Source organism: Chrysoperla carnea, chromosome 2, assembly GCF_905475395.1.
Source record: "Chrysoperla carnea chromosome 2, inChrCarn1.1, whole genome shotgun sequence".
NCBI classification, from domain to species: domain Eukaryota; kingdom Metazoa; phylum Arthropoda; class Insecta; order Neuroptera; family Chrysopidae; genus Chrysoperla; species Chrysoperla carnea.
This window is the reverse complement of record NC_058338.1, coordinates 55102945-55124210: the sequence shown is the minus strand read 5'-3', so window position 1 is coordinate 55124210 and position 21266 is coordinate 55102945. Positions and strand designations below refer to the sequence as shown.

The 21266-nt window shown below is 28.4% G+C and overlaps 1 protein-coding gene across 16 annotated transcripts in view; it reads left to right on the top strand.

The window, feature by feature from the left end:
• The window catches only part of LOC123292476 (dynamin), a 49515-nt gene that overhangs the window by 8991 nt on the left and 19258 nt on the right, over positions 1-21266 (top strand). For 6 of the 16 annotated variants that reach the window (XM_044873160.1, XM_044873168.1, XM_044873155.1 and 3 more), the window contains exons 3-11: positions 7855-8004; positions 8686-8889; positions 8960-9152; positions 10018-10435; positions 11034-11171; positions 11784-11941; positions 18188-18321; positions 19790-19977; positions 20599-20643. In XM_044873160.1, coding sequence (XP_044729095.1) covers positions 7855-8004; positions 8686-8889; positions 8960-9152; positions 10018-10435; positions 11034-11171; positions 11784-11941; positions 18188-18321; positions 19790-19977; positions 20599-20643 — 1628 coding nt within the window. Of the gene's footprint in view, positions 1-7854; positions 8005-8685; positions 8890-8959; positions 9153-10017; positions 10436-11033; positions 11172-11783; positions 11942-14871; positions 14893-18187; positions 18322-19789; positions 19978-20598; positions 20644-21266 lie in introns of all 16 variants that reach the window. The other 10 variants (XM_044873167.1, XM_044873166.1, XM_044873170.1 and 7 more) reach the window with 5 other exon arrangements.

Below are 21266 nucleotides of genomic sequence, written 5' to 3'. Positions count from 1 at the left end.
TGACGATTTTTTTGTAAATCGTCGTTTGTTTTTGTTTTATTTTCAAATACTTTTGTAATTTACCTTTATAAATAAATACCTACTACAGAAAATAAAGAAAAATGTTTCAAAAGTAATTAACTATTTTTTTAATTGATGAAAATTGTTGAAATATTGAACACAATTTATTTTAATTGGCTGTCTATTGATTACATTGATTACAGAGTTAAAAAATTAAATTTATATTTTTTTGTTTATCAATTTAACTTTTTCATATAGCAAGTGAAAAACAATTGCTGAGTAAATTGTTGAAATACCATGTAAAGACAGTGTTGATTACGCATTCTTCATGACCTGTATTTTTAGGTCGTCTAAGTAAAGAAACATAAACAAACATATACATAATATGTAACGTATAAATTTAAAATATAAACAATGGGTACCTACCTGTATATACATACTATATAATGTTTCTTAGCTAAGTTGTTTATTTGTTTATAAGGAACATTTTTTACATTTAAACTTTTACAAAATAGGTCTTACAAACCCAAGACCTTGACCTATGTTGCTCATTTACGAAATCGACCTCATTTTTTACGTCCTGAGCACGCTATACAAATTTCAGCATGATATCTCTTCGTTTTTGAGTCATCGTATTAAAGGACGGACAGCCAACCGGAAATGGACTATTTACGTGATTTTATGAACAGCCATACCAAAATTTTGTTCGTAGCATCAATATTTTTAAGCGTTACAAACTTGGGACTAAACTTAGTATACCTTGATATATTTCATATATACATGGTATAAAAATTGCAACTAATAAACTCCCCAAAGATATCTTAATCAGAGATTAAATAAGAACAATAGTTTTTGACATGTTCGTTGTAAGAAGCACACTTATAACGTAAAGTGCGCTTCTATAATAAGCATAATTTGACAACAATAACAAGTGGTTTGATTCAAATGACTTGTACCAGAGATTGAGTACACTCTACTAAAACCTTTTTTTTTTACTTCTAAATCAATTAAAATAGGTAAAAATTACATTTTCTTGGCAAGAAGTACAATATAATTTAACAACAGCAATAGGTTTTCGAATGTTTAAAAATATTAATGTATATTCTGTCCCTGTGGGCTCTGAAATCTCAACATTCAAAGTCCAGTAGAAAACATATAGAATTTTTAAGAAATATACCATAATAGTAACACAATGTTTACGAAATTGTTATGTGTATTTGAATATTTGTTTATAAGAAAGAATCTATGTCTACAATGTGGTCTACATATTACAGTATGTTTACGTCACACAAGGCCGTGTGAATTTAATTGTTAATTATATTTACTTATTAAAATATTTGTGTAATAATAAATAATACATTAGATGTTTGATTGGATGTGTGTTAATTTAACTATTCAAAAAAGCTACATTTCTCAAAACTTTGGAGGGTGGAGTAGAAGGAAAACCATTTTATATGGTAGAAAAATTGAATAATTGGTTAGTGGCCAGGAGCAAATTAGAACAAAACTATTAATCAAAACCTCACCAAAATAGCGCTAATGTAGCAAGTGGGAATGATATGAATATCCTTCTCTAACAATTTTTTTAGATCTTGATCTTACTCTTATTACTTTGAACATTTCTTTCAAGAATGTACGAGCACCAAGACAATTTTAAATAAAAAAACTTGATTTTTTTTATATGAAGTTGGAAATCCAAAATCAATTCTGAAAATTTTATTCCACTTTTTAATACATGGAGTTGGTACTCCTACTCTGCTCTCCATACTGAAAACACATAGATTTCGAACATCGTAGAAGTACTTTTTCCATTTTTATAGCAAAAAAAATTTGTTCTGAACTTACATTATCAACAATTTTTGAATCCCGTTTTAACTTTCTTCAATATCATCGGATGAGGGTGATATGAAACGCAATAAGGCTTTTTAACATGAGGCTTTTTAGCATTTTTTGAAAAAAGATGGTTTCTGAAAGTAACTGCCGAATTTTTTTTTCTTATATTTATTCAAATATGGATAAACTATTTAAATAAAAAATATTGCGATAAAAAACATTATTATAAATGAATTAATAAAAAATATGACCGATGAACGCCAGTACTCGGATGCACCACTTCCTGTATGAAAGTAGTGTATATTATATGGTATGTATTGAAAAAATATAACAAGAAAAAGTTATTATCAGAAATAAAACATACACATTTTACACAGTGGTCTAGGGTCAGGCGTAATATTTGACAGCCATATGAGAACAATTGGAAATTTGAGAGACTGTTGTCGAAGTTGGACTTAACAACTTTTTCGCTACGAAAATTTTTACGATTATAGTTACAGTATTAAAGGCAAAGACCGAAAATTTTATGGACCCGAAATATTGTTGTAATTACAAGTTGGTTAGGTTGAGTTTTTCGACTATCGAGGTGTGGTTGGGTTCTGAAGTTTTTAGCCCTTGCGTGTAAAAACGTGGAAACTTACAGAAAATTTTTTTTCGGTCTTTTTTTCGGGTCTATTTTGGCCTTAATCCGTTAGAAATGGAGTTCTATCGACGTTAAAAAATCTACCCTATTCATCAATTTTAAACTTGTTGCACAATAAAAAAACTATTGAACAAATGCAATTATAACAAACTAACCTCAAATCAAAACAATCAGAAGTTTGCTTTTAATGGATATATACGGTGTGTTTTTAATGGACTTCTACGGTTTGGTTTTAATGGACTTGTACGACGGACGCTAATGTAGAATTATATGTATTAAGTTAATACATAAAAATTTGAAATAGCTTCATTTGAAAGTTAACATTTGCATTTGAAAATGTACAAAATACAACATTTTTTCCATCACTATACTGAACTACTGATTACATACATAACTGTGTGTCTATATTTCGTAATAAAAATGTGGTTCTATTAAGGACGTTCATGTGCTCTATGTGGTAATCGGAAAAAATAGACCGAAAATTGTATAGACCCGGAGTATTGTTGTAATTACGAGTTGGTTGGGTTGAGTTTGTCGACTATAGAGGAGTTGTTTGGATTCTGAAGTTTTTAGTCCTTGCGTTAGAAAATAGGACACTATTTATTACATAATTTTTTTTCGGTCTATTTTTGTCGAAGCTAATTTCTTACTGAATCCGAAAATAGTAAATTTTAAATAAATAGAAAATTGAAAAATTTTGTAAAATTCAGAAAATTTAGATGATAATTATATCAACTTGTTAAAGTTTTAAGTATAGTTATCGAAGTTATTTTTGAGAAATGTCGATTTTCGTATTGTCCGTTTAGTCTTCATGTATAATTACCTTGATTTTGCCACTTTTTAAACTTTCAACGATATTAATTCGATAACAGTATATTTTTTCTTTCCTAAACCATTCAAAATCATTTTAACTTAAGTATTAACTTAATTTTTTTTATTTCTTATTAATATCGTTGACGCATAAACATCCTTAAATATTATCATTAAATCAAATGATTTCTTCCGCCAATATATGAAAACTCCATTGAATGACCATAAGTAAATAAATAATTGTTACATAGAATGGAAAGAAAACAAATGATACCTTGACATTCCCTTTTACAGATACTTGACATAATCATGATAGAACAACTGCCATTGTCTTATTACTTATAATATGTATTTATTTTTATGGTATTTAATGATGAAATAAAATTACACTTAAATATAATGATACTTGTAACAATATAATAATCATGTACAGAGTGATCAAGGCACAACGGTAATCATTGTTAGAATACACTTTGGAATTTTTTGTTTCATAATACTGGGTAATCCTGATGTCAAATTGGCCATATTGCCCATAAAAATGTAAAACTAGACTTGAAACCAAAAACGAAGAAGTTATAAGCAATCAAATATTGCATTCAAAGGTTGCCCATCTCCTTTTAGAAAAACAAAGTTTTATATGTAATCTCTTTGGCGGTACCCACATATGATACCACAAGTGGGTATCTTTCTCTCTGTTTAATTAGGAATTTTAAACGTCATATCTTGCATACTAGTAAAAATTTTTAAAAACTAAACTTCACTTTTCTACTCGTGAAGTGAGAATTCTTCATCCGAAGTGATAAAAAAAATTTAGTCCGGTTTTCTATTGGATGAAATTTGTTAGGGAAAATCGGGCTCTTTAAACGTGAGCAGGTTTTGACTAAGTGATCACTTCCCCGAGGCATCAACCCTTTAAGGTTCTTGTCGATATGTCTAAAAATTTATTTTTATCGAAATAAATTGTCCCGATCAGAAAAAGATCAAAATCAAGAAATCGCAAAAATGTTTTTGTTTCTGGATTTGATACAAAAATCGGATTCGTTTAACGATTGGGTGAATAATTTTTGAGATATGGCATAAATTTCTGTTTTTGGGCCTTACCCATTAGCTGAAATATTCCATAGACGCGAAAATCTGGTTGATTATGAGATTAAAGATTTTGACGTATAGATTGAAGAAATGTCTCCGGGGATCACCCCTCGATATACGATTATAGTCGATATCTCAAAAAAATACTTCTTTAATCGTCAAAAGGACACGAGTTTTATATTATTAAAATTACGCTAGCATATGATTTTATCCAAATTCAAGAAAAAAAAAAACGAGAAAACTACAAAAAAAATTCGGAATTGGATAAAACTTGGTAGATAAGGCAACATTGACCGAAGAAGTACAAAATCGGGTCCATTTAAATATTGAGTGGATTGTTTCTGAGATATTGCCTAAAATCCTGTAGACAGTAAAAGTTTTTAAGCAGAAAACATACTCAAATATAAAACTCAAACACCTCTCGTATACGATCACAAAGTTGATCTAAATTCACCGATCAAAAATGAACCTAGAATCGCGCGCTTGTTTGTAATGACGCATAGTTTGTTTTTACATATAGCATAATAGTCAATTTCTTTGACAAAAGTTGCATACGACCTTAGTACGTCTAGGGCCTTATTATTGATTTCTTTAGAAAAAAAGTGCACGTTGATACATAAAGGTTCGTCACTCCTGATATAAAGGATCCAATTTTTAGTAACTCAATCAGTTGATTGTGACTTAATTTGGCTTTCAACTCGTAAGTGTGGTAGAGGCTCTAATATCTAAGTAATATGATGAGCAATGAGCTTACTAATTTATATTAAAGATGACTACATGGATAGTACTCGGAATATAAATATAATGAAAAATTATCTATAAATTGAGAAAATTTAAAATTTTAATAATAACTGTTATTTTAAGGCATTCTGTACAAGTAGATTCCTACAATTTGTACAGAAATTTTAATTAGGTAATATAATATACATTATTATGTAATAATCGCATATATGCAAAATTTGTTTTAAATGAAGTTCGCACGGCCAAATTTGTAAAAATTTTGTAGCAATTCAATGCATAAATTCAATTGACGAAATACTCTTTTTTAAGTTACCTTATCGGTTTAATTTTATATCAAGACTAAGTTTGCGAAAAATGAGTAATGATTTAATAAAAATTTTACCGGCTGACTTTTTCTGTAGGTCATGTAGGAAATTAAAAAAAAAAAACTATTTTAAGTTAAAACTTTAATAAATAATTGAAAAAAACCTTGTGCTCGGCTGGTTAAGGATGTATAAAATATATTTTTTGCAATTTTGATTGTGAATTATGTTATACCTTGACAATATAAGACGAAAAGTAAAAATAAAATTTTTCGATATCTGAAGTAATTTTCAAAATATCAAAAATTGTAAATTTTGTTTAATTATTTAGCTTTCGATATTTCGAAAACCAAGGCAGTCAAAGTTGAAAATAAGGTACAAATAATTTCAACCCTAAATCCAAAATTGCTTTGGTGCTCGGACTACCTTTAAAAAAATATTTCAAAATTTCAATCTCAGGGCCATCTAACCATTTAGCTCCCAAACAGATCCACTTAGTACTAAGGCTAGCTAAGTAAAATTGAGATACCGTAAATGAGATATTCTGTATACAGTACAGGGGCGTAAATTGTGTGTACTTTAAAGGTAAAAACTGTAAGCTTTTATAGCATAATTGGGAGGTTTTGTGAAATTATGTATGTCAAGTAGTAGTATTATATTCTTGAATCCAAAAAGGTGAATTATATATCTAGTTACGATTTCTAAGTATAAGAATATTAAATTAATAAATTTTTTTATTGCTTGTATAATATTTGGTTATCGTACGTACGTTTAGAAAAAAATATTAATAAACTTTAATAAATTGTCCTTGGAATAGCTTTAACTAGCTGTATATGAAAAATAAATATCTTAATTTATTATTTAATTAGTGGGTCATGTCATGAGGTATGCTATCTAGCCTATATCATCAAAGTATAATAATCAATTCAAGGAAAATTGTAAAGGAGAATTGGAGGTGATAAATATTTGTATATAATCACTTCATACATACGGAGTGTGCGTAAAGTTCGACAACCCCCACGAATGTAGTTAATTAAAAAAGCTCATTGTTAAACAATTTCTACAAACTTTTCGAAAACCTTTTAGCACAACAAAATTAAATAAAAAATCAATAAAGAAAAAAGTGTTGTATCTTTGCAATATTCCACAGTTGTTTATTAGGTTGTAAAATCTTCGTACCAAAAAGTCGATCTGAAAGGGGCGGACCTAACCCACTTTTTGGGGGGTAGTTGGGGTTTTAGTTTTTTACAAATTAAAAAAAAAACTATGCGCCAAAAAAAAAAAATCAACTAAAAGTTCTAGCTGATTTAATTGTACACATTTTTGTTTTTTTTTTCGAATTTCTAGCTTCAAAATTGACCGATATATGCCGATTTTAAAATGGTACATTTTTGCTCATTCAATCAAATGTAAAAAGATTCATCTTGTAAACCGTTAGAGATAGAACAAAAGTTTAAATGTAAAAGTTGTTAATTTTTTTTATAAGGAACAACTTTTACATTTAAACTTGTGTTTATTTTGTAAATTTCTCAACTACATTTATTCAATAAAGTGTTATTTAGAGATACTCAAACTTCAAGATCATAGGGCTCGTGCAACATCTTCGAAAGAAGTGGCTAACTTATATTCTTCATTTAGGAACATTTATATGTATTTTTTGATTAAAGATTGCTAAATTTTACGTCCTCTCCGTATTTTGTAATATTTAATTAATATCAAATAATTTTTTTAATAAACCAATTTATTTTAATTATTAAAAATTAGAATGTCAAACGATATGGGAAAACCTGGAAATGCTATGGAATTTTAGCAAAAATCTGAGAATTTTAATATCGACCGTGAAAAATGATAAAAATGTTATTCTTTGTTAATTGAAAATAATTAAATAGATTATTAAGTTAACGTTTTCTTTTTATTAGAATAATTTTTAACTGTTTTTTAATATTTCTATTATCAATACAGTATCAATATAGAAATTTTTTGTTTGTTTTGAGTTTTCTATAGATAAATTTTTGAAGTATACATAAATTCTCAATGGAGTGACGTCGGTGATCAATTTATCGATCTAAATTTTTTTGCACGTAGTCTTTGTTACTAAAGTTAAAAGTTGTAAAGGAATTTTTGTGGTTTTCGATCTGTAATGAAGGTACTGAGAAAATTTGAACTTTTTTGTTTATTTCCAATTTTACTGATAGATAAATTAGTAAAAAATGGGTATTTCGCCCACAAAGTATAAATAATACAAAAAAGCCTTATTTTAATCAAAAACTTATCTAAACGGAAACTTCCATTTCTTACGGAAACTTCGAAATTTCCTTAAAATCAGCTTTGCAATCGATTTTGGAAGTTACAAATTTCCTAGTTTTAATAAAATAATAGAAGTTAGTTATATTGCTAATCTTGTTTATAATTCTTAACAAGTTATTTTGTTTTCAGAATATGCTGAGTTTCTACATTGTAAAGGTAAAAAATTTGTTGATTTTAATGAAGTACGTACGGAAATCGAAGCGGAAACGGACCGTGTTACTGGAAGTAATAAAGGTATATCCAATATACCAATTAACCTGAGAGTTTATTCACCAAATGGTAAGCACAAATAATACAAATTCCAAAAACAGTTTTACTCGGAATAATTAATTGTTAGACGAGACATTGACCCAAAAATGTATATTAGGAGACTTGGAAATGTCTTTAACCACTGATCAATCCTCTTAGTGCATATTTATAATTTTTCAAACTTTGAATATGATGTTTAATTTTTTGGATTATAGACTTTTCTAATCGATTATCCTTGGTGATAATTATATTAAAAAACCAGAATATTAGTTTGACCCGATTTTTAATCCCCCAACAAAATGTGGATCTTACAAACTAATTGCCTTGTTAATTTTTTGTAACAACATAGCTCTCAAGAGAGCTTTAACTATCTTTTTACCCTGTTTAATTGGGCTAGTTCTCAAGTACTTTTGAAAAAATTCTGATAAGCCGATGAACCTCTTTCTGTATTTTCCCTTTGGTAATTTTAGATGTATTCTTTTCCTAGCGTTTTAATGATAAAAACAAACTAATTTTAATCCCTGAAGTAAAAAAGAATCTATTGCTACAAACAATTATAAATCTATTATTTTACAGCTGCTAAAATGAATTTCGGCAAAGAATTAAGTATCTCGAGTAAATGCCTAACAATCGATTATTTTGCTTTGCTGTAATAATAAATAATAAGTTTACTGAAGTTCAATGGGATATAATTTAAAATTATTTTTTTAGTATTAAATTTAACTTTAATTGATTTACCTGGTTTAACAAAGGTGCCTATTGGGGACCAACCAGCTGATATTGAGGCACAAATACGTGGAATGATATTACAATTTATTAAACGTGAAAGTTGTTTAATATTAGCAGTAACACCAGCTAATACAGATTTAGCAAATTCAGATGCTCTTAAATTAGCCAAAGAAGTTGATCCACAAGGTAAAAATTTTATATTTCATTGAAAATACTTTGTATATAACTTACTTTGTATTATTTTTAAATAATTTAGGTATTCGAACAATTGGTGTAATAACCAAATTGGATCTTATGGACGATGGAACAGATGCACGTGATATATTGGAAAATAAATTATTACCATTAAGAAGAGGATATATTGGAGTTGTAAACCGTTCACAGAAAGATATTGACGGTAGAAAAGATATTAATGCAGCTTTAGCTGCTGAACGAAAATTTTTCCTAAGGTATTTAATTTTTACTAACACCATAATACACACAGTTATGCTTTAAGGTTAGGTTCAGTTTGCTAAATGCGCCTCTTTCACTTAGCAAATAATGGTACATTGCCAGCCTTATTTTCTCAAAATCCATGCCTCTCACTATCAGTTTTAATATTTTGTAGTAAATCATTTTGCATAATGTAGCTTAAATCAATATATAACTTAAAGCTTCATGAAAAGGTCCGTTTTCTTATTTAAGCTCTTGGAAATTGAAAGATCCATTTCCTATTTTCATTGAAAAATAAGTAATGTAGTGACTTCTATGTATTCACTTTGTTCATTTTGTCTTACTTAATCACAACTAGGGAAGTGGTCAATATCGATTGAAAAATCATCTATAGCTCTAAATAATTTTTAAAAAAATTCTCCTCGTGTTGTTTGTACCAGAGAGATATAGAATATTTGGGCTCGAAAATTTGCACCCATCCATCTTAGAAGAAATCCCAGTAGGAAAAATTGAGGCGTTCTGCTTTATTATAACAACTGGATATTAGGGTAGATTACGAAACTGCTTCGTATTGCAGGGTCGACATTCAAACTAAAAGATTTGATTTTGTCAATTGCCTCAAAAGTCACGCTTTGTCTCGCCCAAAATGTAACTGTCACAGTAATATGCGATATTTGGCATACTATAAACATGTTTTCATATTGATAGAAAAAGTATTGTAAAGCATACTCTAATCTCCTTGTTTAATATCTTCTTATCTTGTCGGGAGAAACTAATTTCTGAATATTGAAATTGGCTCTTGTAAAAGAAATTGTTTTCTCCATCATTAGAAATTTTTTATTCAGAAAAACTTAATCTCAATTTTGAAATAATATTTTTCAGTCATCCAAGCTATAGACATTTAGCGGAACGTCTCGGTACACCATACTTACAACGTGTATTAAATCAACAATTAACAAATCACATCCGTGAAACATTACCAAGTTTACGTGATAAATTACAAAAACAATTATTAACATTAGAAAAGGATGTTGATCAATATAAACATTTTCGTCCGGATGATCCAGCAATCAAAACCAAAGCAATGTTACAAATGATACAACAATTACAAACAGATTTTGAACGCACAATTGAAGGGTCTGGTTCGTCGGACATTAATACATTAGAATTATCTGGCGGTGCAAAAATACGACGATTATTTCACGAACGTTTTAATTTTGAATTGGTTAAAATGGAAATTGATGAGAAAGTATTGCGTAATGAAATATCATATGCTATACGAAATATTCATGGTATCCGAGTAAGTTTTTCGATTATTTTTATTAAGTATTTTGAAAGTTCATATCATTTGTAGTTCTAAAGTTGAATGAAAAGTAATCCTTTGAACAAATCTCCTTGTGTCTTGACTATCTAGTTATGGTTAAATGGGCACTAGACCAATATATTTATTTTTGTTTTTAAATCATCATTTTTAATATGTTGTTAACAATATATGTTGAAAGATATTGAGCTTTTTTTCTCCTGAAATTATGATTACTTATTGCAATTCGTCTATTAAATGATTTTTCTAGTATTTAAAATGAAACACTGAATTTCTGGATGTATTCTGACGCTTGTGTTTTGTGATATTCTAATACAAAATGGAAAGGAAATTTATAAAATAGCTTACTTTTAGAAATAAAAATTTTGGTCTCATTTTGTTCAAATAATCATTTTCCGTTATTGTCAAAAATACGCTTTGACCATTCATAATTACCATTATTACATATAAATTAATACATATTTAATGAATATGATGGCAGTAATGGTTGAAAATAACCTTAATCAGTTTTAAAACTACAAATTCAATAAATTAAAATAAACTTGTTATTAAAATTTTTATTTGATACATTATTTAGGTAGGTTTGTTCACACCTGATATGGCATTCGAGGCAATTGTTAAAAAACAAATTGAACGGTTGCGAGAGCCTATAATTAAATGTGTAGATCTAGTCGTGCAAGAATTATCAAATGTAATTCGTATTTGTACAGAAAAGGTAACATCAACAAATTTAATACTTAGAGGTGTAGTACGATAAACGAAACATGCTACGATATAGATTTAAATCATTAATAATAGTGTCTATCGATAGTTCCTCTCTTTTTTTGGCAGCACATTTCTCTTCGAAATATCAACAACATCTCTTAAGGCTCTAGAAAAATTTTATTAGTTTACCAACATGTGATCGATCTTTGACATCCCTCGTGCTGTGGTTGGGTTGTTTTTCTCCAATAACGTTTTCCCTAGATTTGAATAACTCTTGATATACAACAACCGGCGGATTTTACCAAACATAGAGCAAGTCTCGATTCAAAATCATTATTTTTGAAGTTTCTAAACCAATTATGCTTCAGTTACAGTTTTTCTTTTCAAAAATAATAAAATATGTCTGGTGTAAATCTAAAGATTGAACTTAACGATAGAGTTGATTACACGATTGCGATATGCAAAGGATCACGATAACGACGTGTGTCGAGGAAAAGTAATTACTTAAATGTTTAAACATAACCATTTGCCAGTATCTTTATGTTTCGTTTATCGTTCTTCACAATACGAATAGGTAATTAAAATTAAGGAGCAATTACCAGAGCAAATTAATTTGATTCAGATGGCAAGATATCCACGTTTAAGAGATGAAACAGAACGGATCGTTTCTCAACAAATTCGTCAACGTGAAGAATTTTGCAAGAAACAATTGCTATTATTAATTGATTGTGAACTAGCATATATGAATACGAATCATGAAGATTTTATCGGTTTTGCCAAGTACGTAGAAAAAACATTTATTTTGAATGCAATTAATTATTTTACTATCATAATAATTTTTATAACTTAAAATAATATTTTTTTTTTTGAAAAGTTTTTATTTCAATTTTGTGTTGCGTTAAATTTTTTTTTTTTCGATTTTAATTTGAAAATTTTTTTAAACAAATTTTCGCCAGCATTGTAACAACAAAATTCTTTTTAGTTTTTATTTTTTTCAAATCAGTAATTAATAATCGAATTTTTTTTTTTTTAATAAATAGCTGTTTTTATAAAATGTTACATAGATGTTGAAAATTGAAAGCTTAATTTCGCTAATAATAAATTGAGGCTTTAGCAGCTCAATTCTTGAACAAAAATTTAATTTGTTTTTCATCACTATTTAGTATTTTTCGTAGTGGATAGGTGAAGAATCTTTTGAGTTCGTAAAAATTAATTAACTATTCTTTTCTTACCATAAAATGAGTAAATTTCTTTTTATTCATAGTCCGCGGGACAGAACCCTTTTTGTTAAATGATTAATACATACTTGAAACTTCGTAAGTGGCTTCCTTTTGGCGATTATACCAATTTTTATCTACCACTATTTTCAAAAGTGCTAATAACGTCAAGTTATCAATCTGATGCAGTTTTTTTCCCGGACAAAATATTTTATTGTTTAATAACGTTATCAAGTGATCTTACTGTCCGGTAAATTTTCTGCTGCGCTTTTTTCAGACAGATAGATTAAATAGGACGTTAAATATGAAAAAAGTCGTAGAGAAAAAGTTTAGTAGACTCGCCAAAAAGAAACCACTTACGAAGTTTCAAGTATGTATTAATCATTTAACAAAAAGGGTGCTGTTCTGCGGACTATCAGTTTGTTACAATAATTGCTAACGCCTTCAATCTTTGAAATTTTCGGGCTGTTTTATAATAATTTTAAAGTATTAAAAATTTTTAAATTATCTGTACAGCTACTTTAACGCTAAAGTTGACCTAGGACTCTGTATGATAGTCACAGATAGTCATACAATGACGAATCACTGTGACTTTCGATCAAATTGGTTCGTTACGTATATACTACCTATTAACTGTTATTATTTACGAACTGCAGTTGATAGTAGCTAAAAAATACCTAAGCTCAAGTGTGGATCTAGAGAGGGGCAATCTAAGCGCCAATCGTAGGGTACAAAAAAATATGAAAATCCAGTTCGTTTGATGATTAGATGATTATTTTGGAGATATTTCATAAGTATTTCAAAGCTTTCGAGATATTTCGAGAATCACTCCAGAATAAAAGCTGTTTCTACAGGATTTTAGGCAATTTTAAAAACTACTCACCTAATAGTTAAATGAATGCGATTTTCTAATTTTTTAGGCTAAAATAACTATGTTAGTAAATGTATCAAATATAGCCGAAAATTAGTATACGTATCATATCAAATCATATTTCAAAACAAATTTTTTTTCGTTGCCCCAAAAAATCTTTCTAAATCTGCACCTGACGCTTCTCGGTATAGCGTAGCAAATTGAGGCTTTGACCTACTGAAAGCTTCGAAGTAAGAATGCGATCAGAAACACTAGTTGCTCGTTTTTTAATGTTTAATCTGGACCTAAAATCGATTTTTCCGGACATTTAGATTGAAATTGAAAAGTAATTTTTTTTTCTTCGAAATTAAAGGTTCTATTTCATTTGAGACACGTGCCAATATTTTTTCAAACTTTTCAAAATTCTAAAATTCTCAGTTGTCTTAGGAACAATAAAACCAAATTATTTTTTTTTATTTTATTGAAAATTAAAACTAAATTGGAAATTATGAAAATTTTTTAATGATTTTTTATGATAATGATTCGTGGAGGTGTACTGGAAAAAGTCATCCAAAATTGCTGCGTCGAGATTTGAATACTATTCAAAGTTTACGTTTTGGCTCGGTCTCGTAACTCCAATCAGAGGAGGTATCAATCTCTATAAATTTAAATAACCCTGGCGAGACATTTTTGACAAGACTGCATCGCGAAACATGAGCAGATAATTAGCAAAATATGTACCCAAAATTTTACCAAAAATAATAGACTTTATGAAAGTTTATGACGAAATTTAGTGTGAAGTGACAGATAGGTCTACTGCTAATTGCTTGCCTATGTTTCGCATTAGAGCTTTGTTGAAAAAGTTACCCCGAAGTAATTTAAATTTACATCTCTCCCTGATTGGTATTATGACATCGAGCCTTGGTGAAATGGTAGATAGAACGATATATTTGACTAGTATTAAAATCTGAACGTAGACATTTCGCACGGATTTTTTCCGTACGTTTTTCAGGGCCATAACTACTAATTTTTACACATGTAAAATTCCCCACATAATTTTAAAATTTCTTGAAATTATTTTAAAATTTTAATAATCATCAAAAATTTTATGTTACTTTTAAATTTTATAATTATGTGTTATCGATTTTGATGTGCGTATCGATAGAGAAAAGTTAGTGGAAATTAATAAATAAAGCTTGTTTCAAACAAGCAAAATAGACAAATTTCAAAATGATCAATAACTGAGTAAAAAAATCTAAGTATTTGATCTGCTTAGGTACTTTTAAATTATTTATAAGCTATAAATTTTAACATGCAATTGGTAAATTTTTTAGAATAGTTTTTTATTATTTATAATTTGTATTCAATTACAATGCTATTTTTGCTATTTTATAAATTAAAAAAAAAAAAAAATGATATAAATATTTTTCTACTTTAAAATAAGAATTCTGCTTTGCACATTTTTCAATTTAAAAAAGAAAAGAAAAATAGCAGTACTTTTTGCTTGATTTTTTAAACTATATAGTAATTCTCTTGTGAATATCGTTTTTTGTTTGAATAATATTTTTCTACAATCAATAAATTTTCTGTTTTGACAAGTTTTTAACTACAATCAATAAATTTTCTGTTTTGGCTTTCCATAGCAGTATACAAGCGTCGCAAAGGTATTCAATTTCTCTATATCAAATATTTTAACAATTGTATGTTCTTTATAAATTAAGTGATCCTATAAAACTTTTTATTTTTTATTTTTACAACACTCTTTGTCCAACACTTAAAATTGTGAAATAATTTTTAAACAAAATTATAGTAGAGGTGATGACAGCATATGGTCAAAAAGGAGTTGATTTGCTCGTTCGGCAAATTGACTTCCCAAATCATGAGATCTTCGTAATTTGTAATATTCATCGAAGGTAAACAGAAAACTACTGCAACGGGCTAGTCTTAAATCGAATTCCGTTTATCAGAGCTTTAAGGAGACTTCCAGATTAAAACTTTCTCAAAATTAACAATACCATTTTTTATTTTAAAATGTTTTCAATGGATGCCTGTGCATACGAAAATTTCCATGATTCATAATTTATATTTTACAATATGAGATAATCCTGATGTCGAATTGGCCATATTACCCATAAAAATGTAAAACTAGACTTGAGATATCATAATAATAATATAATAATAATAATAGGGTTTTAACCTCCGTTTCTCTGACATATACGCCTATAACAGAGGCCACCCACATCATTATTTGTTAATCTTTATTTATTTAATTACAAACATATTTACAATTACATTTTGATGCGGGTGGAGTCGGTTACTTCGTTCTTATCCAAGCGACGACAATGTGATCAATTCTGCACTCCCATTAATTATAAATTGTTCACACTGCCGCTGCCTAAGTCGAACCCGCAACCTAAGTCTAAATGGACAAACAGTCGAAGATAAACGCCTTAGGCCGCTCGGCCATTTAGGCTCTGAATCCTTGATATCATAACAAAATTTTAAAGTGAAATTAAAATTGATTAAAAAACAAAGAAGCTATAAGCAATCAAAGATTATCCATCTCTTTTTAGCAAAACAAAGTTTTATATGTAATCTCTATGGTGATATCCACGTATGACGTCACTACTGGGTATCTTCCTTTCTGTTTAATTAGGAATTGTAAACGTTCATATCTTGAATACTAGTAAAGATTTTTCTTTTCTATTCTAGACTTCACTTTTCTATTCGTGAAGTGAGAATTCTTCATCTAATGTGATAAAAAATACTTTAGTCCGATCCCCTATTAATCTATGCATAACTGTAACTCGATAAAGAAGCATATGAACTATGCTATTCAGCCAGACACAGGACTTGATAGTAAATTGTTGGATTTTTTTCAAATTTTCTTGAATGTTTTAATCTCTTTTTGTACTTTAAATGTTGATACATATTATAATCTATAAATCTTTTATTCTTTAAGTGAGTTAATTGCTATCAATTGAAAGTTACTTCTAATTTTAGGATTTGTATTATTCTTAAATCCAAAAATGTAGGTTTTAGCCAAAGATTTGTGAGGCGATCACAAAAGATTTGTAATTATCATGAAAGTTAAAAATTATTTCACATTGTTTTCCTATACACATCATTGTTACAATCTAGTACAAATTTTAATCAGGACAGGTTTTTCAAGTACTAGACTGTGACTAATATTTATGTACACTTTTCTTTTTTTTTTTTTTGTTAATTTTTTTAATGTTCTCAACAAAGTTTATGATTATGCGCTTTGTTGATTTTTCCAATTTTGTTGTGTTTGACCACATTTTTCAACATCTATAAATATAATAATTAAAAAAAGCAATATTATCAATTCTTGGAGGTTGTTAGAGAAAATTGGCTATTAATTGATCTTCTTTTACTCAAACAAATAAAACTAGGAAAATCAGATAAAACCAAAAGATAACGTTGGAAATAATTTCTTTTTTGTTAAAAATATTTAGTTAAGTTAAGCTGAAGGAGATGTCCATAAAAAACATTCGTATAAAAGGATGGAAAATAAAGTGATATGATGGAATTTTTTTAAGCTTGAAGTATATTTTACTTTTTTAAAGTAGCAATATAAACGATAATTAAATTTTGAATCGGTGACGGTTAAATCCTATCTACTAAACGAGGATTTATTTAAAAAATGATAAAACTCTAATTTAATATTATTTTTTACTTCAATAGATCATTTATTACAATCTTTTATCGATTGCAGTTTAATTTTCCTGGCTTACGGGCATTATTTTAGTGGGTAGCTAAACTTATAAGTGTATCTGAGACATTGTTTGCTTTCTTCATACATTATTGCAATTCTAAAACATCAAATAATATTTCATATTGAAATTTCCCTTACATGACATTTAATTTTATAACTGCTGTGGTAGAGACCACTGCAGTCATGTGACTAACTTTTACTGTACCAATAGCTGTTCTTTCTTATCATTCAGTCTCATTTATTTATATTGTTTCTTGTGTCAAATTGCTGAATTCCGTGTTTTCAATTTATTGAGTTGACCAAGATTGCTTTGGTCTGTATGGAAGTTGATTTATTCATTGGATAAAAACAACCTATGTTTAAATTTCTTTATTAGAACTTTTAAAAAAAATCTAACTTAAAGAAATGTTCGTGTCTTCGTAAGAATTCATGAATTATGTGACAATATCTTATTAAAAATATGTACAATTTGTTTTAAAATAATTTCCCATAGTATATCAATGAGTAAATGAGTGAGAACAAATACATTAATCAATGTGTATAAAAAGATACTATTATATGTCTGCTTGCATTCTTTTGAACAGTAGCAGTACAATAGTAGCAAAATAAACATTCAAGCTGACTAGTATCCTTCTTATACACATTGTTTAATATATATGCACTGTCTCACACTCATGATTTACAAAACTCACAATATACAAGTTTCCATAAGGTACATATATATTTTACTCAGTCAGCGGGTCAATTAATATAGAATTCGCGCTTTACATTGAGGGCTACATAAAAATTTCCATAATAATTTATTTTTATAACAATTTTCCCGATTATTTTGTAATATTATACTCAAATCTGTATGAAAATTCGATTACAGTTGTAAACGCAGAACAACCTCATTGAAATTGATAGCTTTTTTTGCATTTACTTTTTTATTTGAATCTTCAATTTTACTGAAGGTTATTGAAATAAAAGCATGACGAAACGTAACACATTAACATTTGAAATTCACAAGGATTTGTTTTTTGTTTTTGTTTTTTTGATAAATGTAAACATCGTTGTGAAAAAATCAAAAAAATTGAGAGAAAATTTTCAATATACCGGAAGAAACGAAAAAAACACGAGATGCGTGTTTGTCATGTATATTATTCTAATCAGGTTGTTGTTACTTTGGTTTGGCTTTTGTTTTACTAATTTTTCGTTTTGTTTCATTTTTTTATAAAAAGTCATAGGACTGGTAATTTTTTTGGTAGCGCTCAAAATCAATCGGAAAATTCAGTCAAGACCGGACATCGTCAACTGGGAAATCAAGTCATTCGCAAAGGGTATATGTGCATTCATAATTTGGGTATTATGAAAGGTAGGTAAATTATGTTTATATTTTTAAACCTGTGTAAATAAAATAGCAGGTGTTTTATTTTAAAATATTCAGACTACTTCTTAAACTAAGTGTTTTAAAAAAGTTGCCTAAATAAAAAGTTAAAATATTCAGGAGTTCCAAGTAAAACTAAAAAAAAAAATCTATCGTTATTTGTTTCTGTACTTTAGGCGCGTTATGAAAAAATGATGATAGTGAATTTTTATGATGGGCGCGTATAGAGTGGCGTGAAAACTAAGAGTTAAAGTTATAAACTACAAGCCCATGCTAAAAATTTTCGGGTAAAATGAAAAAGATATTTCTATATATAAAAGTAAGTTTAAGTACCATTGAATGTCACACCCCTTGGCGCCTCACCCTTGCAACAGCAAATATGTACGGCGTTGCTGGATACTAACTCTGCATAATTATTTGAAGCGAATTACATAAATGCCGTACAGATAAAAATTCGGTAACCTCGGTACCGGATGTTAAAAAAAGATTTTGATCTCCCGTCATTTTCCGAGCCTTACTTAATTACGCTATACATATTTACTGTTGCAGTGGTGAGACACCAAGGGGTCATGGTGCTTAAAATTACTTTTAAAGATGATTTCTGGTGAGTCACATCACCTGAAAATTTTTTGCATGTGCTTGTAGCCTGTTAGTTATAATTTATGAACACCATGATTGATAGATGACGGATTAAGTGACATCTATGAACACAATAGATAAGTTTACATAATCGAAATTACAGTTTCATACCATAACTACGTATTATTGATTTACATTATTTATTTATTGTTATATTTGTTATTACCGAAAAAGTATAACTTCCCAAGCGCGTACATAAGAATACACACTTATAAAGACCAACTTATCGTAATTTAAAGTTTTCTCTATCTCTTATCCTTACAAAAAATGTATACATAAATACACTTTCAAATAATTACATATAGATTTTTGCATTTGATTTCCGTCAAATTTATTTAGTTAAAAAAATATTTCCAACAAAAGTTGCTTTTTGTTTTAAAAAGAATAATTTACTAATTTAAAAATTTTGATACTATCATCAGCTATGAACATTATCGAGTTTTCAAGAAATAATCGAAATACTTTAAAGTAGGTCACCCGTTCTAGTATCCCAAATAGAAACCGAAAAGTTTATCAACCTAATAATTTGTTTTATAATGTAAAAAAATGACTCAGTAAATCATTTCATCCATCTCGATGAACCGACGTGCGCAACCTGCTCAAAATGTGATATGAGGATGTCTTAGAATTTTGCACGGTATTCATTCCTGTATATCTGGTTGACATACTATTAAATGCGTAAAATTTAAAAGACACCTAATTTTTCTTGAAAATTTTGTATTTTCATATTAATATATTACAAAATGCAATATATCAAAACGATTAACTACGTTAGTTATTATATCTGTTATTAATTTTCAATGCTATTTGATTATAGGCGGTTCTCGAGATTATTGGTTTGTATTAACAGCTGAAAATATTTCATGGTTCAAAGATGAAGAAGAACGTGAAAAGAAATATATGTTACCATTAGATGGGCTTAAATTGCGAGATATTGAACAAGGTTTTATGTCACGACGGCATATGTTTGCATTATTTAACGCTGAGGGTAGAAATGTATATAAGGTAAACTATTTCATATTGTTATCAGGTACAAACGTAAGATCTAGGTAGATTTTATAGTGAATTGAACTTCAAACATTAATCATTTCTAATAAAAATTGATCAAACACTAAAATAATTTTTCGATGTTTTATGGAGGCTCATTGTCCATAAAGATTGCATGTTTTGAATAATCAGATACTTCAAAATTTTGCTCTCTAATGCCACCTTCTGATAGTCTAAGAGCTGGTATAAGATCTGATTATCAGATAAGTAATGGTCGACCTTATACGGTCTCCTCCTGTACGGTCTTCTTGAATCAAACTATTATCCGTGAGATATATCATTGATCATGAAATTTAATGATCTAGTTGTTAAAATAATTAAATTACTTTCAAAGAAAACACAATCAATATTCAATAATTTTTCAAAAAATATTAGCCGTATCTTCCAAAATCCAACGAGTTTGGATTTCAGCTTGGATATGCGTCTCGAACCTAATACTCGTATGTAAATATATAAAATCTACCTAAAAATATTCAGTTTTTAAAAATTTTATTTTATACAGAAATTAGTGCTAAATTATTTTTATGATTTTTATTTGCACCTAATTTATACAAATACCTACAATTTTTCTTTCTTGAGGGTGGAGGAGTTCTTAGGAGAAATTCGATTATGCCTCACTCAAATGTGTGTATAATTTTTTATTTTAAGAAAATTAAGCTACGATGCTTATTCTTTTCCTACTTCCTCATAGTCATTCAAATATCGAAGAAATTTTTACCCAAAAAATGTATGTATATAGGCTTTAATTTCATTTACTATTTGGGTGGGTATTTTTTAATGTTCCCTAAGAATCCCATCATCAATCATACAGAAAATTTCTATTCATTTAGGCGTTATTTTTGAAATAGAATTGTTTTTTGAGCTTGTTATTCATTGCATATATTTTTACCATTATTGTATTATATGTAAAAAGAACGCATACAGGTTCTGCTTTTGTCCGTTGCGGTCAATATTCAAAAGATGTATATAGTTTCCGCTGTTCGTCTTCTTTTTTCGCCTGAAGTCGTATTAGCGTCTTAAACTGTGATTACAAAAAGCCGTAAAACTAACTTTATGACTTGGATAGTTTAAAACTGATATAAAATATAAAATCGTTTATAAATCAATTAGAGAAGTTATCGATTTTATCGAAACCTACATAAACCTAGTATTTTTATTTTCAGACCTTTAATAGGTTGGCTGATAAGTCCCCGGTCTGACACATAAATGGCGTCGCTAGTATTAAATGCATATTATTTTTATATAGT